This window comes from Vigna unguiculata, chromosome 4, assembly GCF_037176805.1.
Source record: "Vigna unguiculata cultivar grain cowpea cultivar isolate G323 ecotype 2 chromosome 4, ASM3717680v1, whole genome shotgun sequence".
Classification (NCBI taxonomy): domain Eukaryota; kingdom Viridiplantae; phylum Streptophyta; class Magnoliopsida; order Fabales; family Fabaceae; genus Vigna; species Vigna unguiculata.
Window position 1 is genome coordinate 2,047,295 of NC_140795.1, and position 4,022 is coordinate 2,051,316.

Consider the following 4,022-nt stretch of genomic DNA (forward strand, 5'->3'; position numbering starts at 1 on the left):
TAAAATATGAACAATATTTCTTTCATATATAGTGAAATAGGTGACACCTGCAAATAGGGCACCCACAAAAAATATATTTTACAAAGATTCCAAAGATAAGTCCTCAATTTCTCCTCCACAATACAATTACAAAAGGAGGAGCTGAGTTTCAAATGACATGAAAGTTACAAACTCTGGATCCATGAAACTCACAACAAAGTTTCACTCCATCATCATCACATAGACCTAACAAGAGAGAAGAAGAAGACTTTTTTGCTTGCCTTTTTCTTTTCCTTGATGTGTTGGTGTTGTTGTTGTAGTTGTTCCCTTTTCTTTTTTATTCTTCAAAAAGGATAGAAAAACTAGGAAGAAGAGAAAATTTCCACCATCTCTCTCTCTCAATTATACATGACGACACCTTAAAATTAACTCATCAACAACTTCCATAAGAAGACCAGTATATACATATAATACAAATAAGATTTAAAATTAAGATTAGTAGCTCCTTAGTTCCAAAAATCTCCTCTGCTCTTAGAACTTTGGTGATTCCTTTTTCTCTCTGTTTAAAATTGAATTAAGCAACAGCAGAAATGCTGCAGTTGCGCCTATCCCTGCTGAGGCAATCAAAACCTTCGATCCTCACTGTTGCTGGTGTGTGACCAAACTTCATCCTCACACAACCTCTTGCTGAGGAAGATGGTGAAGCTGGTGCCAAGCTGAATGCACCAAAATTCTCAATACCATTACCAAATTGTTCATCCTGAATCACAGGGTTTGAGGCTCTGCTAGGTGGAGATCCACAGTAAAATGGGGGTGATGAGGCTAATTGCCCTCCAGATCTCTGCAAAACACACCAAATTTAAACCAATCTTTCGTTAGATTTCACACTTCTTTCTGTCAACAACACCCAAACCACATGATGGAGATGTTATCAGACACAAAGAAACTTTCTTTTCAAGATTGAGACAGAAAAACAATATACCTTAGGGAGAATGATGTCCATAAGCTCAGCCCCAACTCCTGAATCTTCAATTTCCGATTGGTAGCTGTTGATTTTTAAGAACAATTATAAAGTCAGAAATTTTACAACAAAATTAACAAATTACATAAGAAAAAGAAGAAAACAGAAGGGCGAATACTTGATGAAGGGTGGCCTGAAGGCTCTGATGTGGCTATCAAAGGTTGAGTGGTTCATGAGGCCCAATCTTCGAGGTTTAGGGCACACCACTGATTCCATCCTCATCTCCTCGCAGGTTGTCAAGGTCTTCTTCTGCTGATAACCACACTGATTCATCTTTTTATCTTTTTCTTTTCCCTTAACAACTTAACCGAGGATCTTGACAAGGAACACCTGCAATATCAAACACAAACACAAACACAAACAAATCAATTGTTTTTCCCCAGGTTGCTCTCAAATCTGAACAAAAATAAACCAAATCTAAAAAATCCGTCCACCAACACACACACAAAGAAACCCCTTTCTTCCATTTTTTTTTTCTTTCTTTTCTCCCCAAACCTCCTAGAACACAACAAAATCGCAGAATTTGATCCAAATAACAAAATTCTCAAAGACCCTTTTGTTAAAAGCCTTTAAATTCAAGACCTTGAACGCCAAAAAAAAAACAAATCCCAGCAACCTTAACTCAGATTTCAAATCTTTGCAAAAAGGCATAAGCTTTCAAAAGCTAGCTTAGTTTTAGAGAGAGAAAAAGAAAAAGAGAAGAGAGAAAGAGAGAGACAGTACCTGAGCAGACTCAGAGGCTCCTCCAAGAGGAAAAGAGGACAGAAAAACTGGGTGAATGTATCAAGGGAACAACCAGAGCGAGAAAGGGAAAAGAGGTTGCTGGGTATTCATAGAAGATGACTGTGGGGGAAAAAAAAGAAGAAAAACACGGGAGAATGATAAAGTGGAACAAGGTGCAGGGGTTATAACATGAGACCGCATTCATAGACCGTGTGATAGATGAATAGTGGGGTTAGACTTTTGATGGGGTGACGTGGCAAGAGATGAGACATGTGATGGAAATGGCAAGGGACAGGGAGTGTGTGTTTTTTCCTTTTTGACCTTCCTATATTCATGAACCTCTGTGTTGTGTTGTGTTCTCTGTCCTCTACTTGTACGGTGCATAAGGAACACCGCAAAATATAGAGATACCAATCACAACAAGATGCTCTTTCCTAATATCAGTATACTTTTTTTTTTCTTAGTTTCTTTTTTTATATTTTCACTCTGCTTTTCGTAGATTAGACCTACGTCTAACTTAATATCAAATCAAAATTTAATTTTACATAAAAATAATAATGATACTAAACATTTTTAATGTGAGGTTGAGAAATAAAAGGAAGGAATAATGAAAATCTCATTACCATAAATCGAACGAAAATTTATTCATTAAATATAAAGTGTTACGTACAAGGTATTTTAATCTATTTTAAATTCGGATTTACTACCCATGCTAAATTACTCTATTTTCTATTTCTTACCCTTTTTCTTATTACAGGAAATAACAATCGATAATTTCCTTTTTCTTATTATAACAAATATAATTGGAAATAATTAATAATTATTTTCCTTTATAAGCATTTAAAACGAGAAAGAACTATATAGGGTGCGGTTTGAGTTGTCTGTATCTTTTGTTGATGACAATTTTGGAAACATCATCATAACGTATAAAGGAAATTATTTATGCTTATCAAATCTCTTTAGTGACATTTCCTTTTAATTAAAACATGCTAAATTGATTATATGCATTATTAATCTATGTAAAAGGCATCTAATGTATTATAAATTCTAATTAATTTACCTTCTAATACATTCTATACTTCATTGATGTTAAATGTAATTGCTCATTTTTCATAAGAATTGAAGATTTAGTATGTTTTTTCCTTTCATAAATTCCTGAGGGGGTTATAGAAGTATAAACTAAAGAAAGATGTAATTGTATATCTGTAAAAAGTAGTAGCTGAAAAGGAAATATAATTACACTCAGTTTATTTACTCAATTAATTCTTCACTATTTTTCACATGCAATCACGTGTAAAAGAATTAAGAATTATATACAATGTCTCAAAATAATTCTTTTAACGGATAGAAAATATATTAGTAGAATTTTATAATGAGAGTTGATAAATAAAATTTAATCTATTTACTAGATTGTCTTGTTGAACGGTAAAGTTATGAAGATAAAAGTAAGTTATAGCATCCAAAGGATCCAAACTTTATTTATAAGCTGGTATTGTAATATTGAGTTAGATTTTTTATTAGAGTTTATCCTAACAAAGATAGTTTTTTGTTATATTTGTTGTTCCATTTGGATCCTCTATTGTCACACGCTAGAAATGTATATGATTCCACAGTAATGATATTAAAGTAATGTATTAGAGTTTATCTCAACAAAGATAGTTCTTTGTTATATTTGTTGTTCCATTTGAATCCTCTATAGTCACACGCCGAAAATGAATATGGTTTCACAATAAGATTCAGCTAGGTATACATATATGTACATATTTTATTTTTTTAAATTATACTTATATTAATTGTTAATTATTTTTATGTATTTATTTTTTTCAATAAATAGTTAGAATAAAGTTGCTAATGGGGAAAATAAATAGAAGAATTATATTTAGAGTTTGATTTTTGTTAATTTATATGATATTTAAACTAATGAAATGAAAATTATTTTAACAAAAATAAATATATTTAAATTAATTTTATTTGTATTATATAAGATAAATTTTCTATTTAAATTTGTATTTTACAGAGTAATTTTCAAATTCTTTTAAAAATTTGTGAAAGAAAATTGAAATATAATGATTATGTGTAAAAAAACAAGAAAATGAAATTTATTTATTTGTAAACTGTTTTTAAATATCTTAGGTAAATTTTAAAAAAAAAATTGTAAAGTATTTTAGCTTATTTAAAAATTAACTTGATTTTTTTTCTGTCAAAAAACACTTAAATCTTAGAAAGAAAATCTCTCAAAGCCATCTATACAATTTATTTATGGTATGTTTCAAAAGACAACAACATTGATCAAGCACAT

At 30.8% G+C, this 4,022-nt stretch overlaps 1 protein-coding gene across 1 annotated transcript; it reads right to left on the reverse strand.

Annotated features, from left to right (window-relative positions):
• LOC114182326 (uncharacterized) lies at positions 1-1,887 on the reverse strand. The gene is made up of 4 exons (XM_028069184.2): positions 1,724-1,887; positions 1,119-1,330; positions 962-1,025; positions 1-820 (listed from the first exon to the last, which is right to left on the reverse strand). Exons 2-4 carry the CDS (start codon positions 1,271-1,273, stop codon positions 554-556), a joined length of 486 nt encoding a protein of 161 aa, XP_027924985.1. The 5' UTR covers positions 1,274-1,330; positions 1,724-1,887; the 3' UTR covers positions 1-553.
• Positions 1,888-4,022: the final 2,135 nt, after the last annotated feature.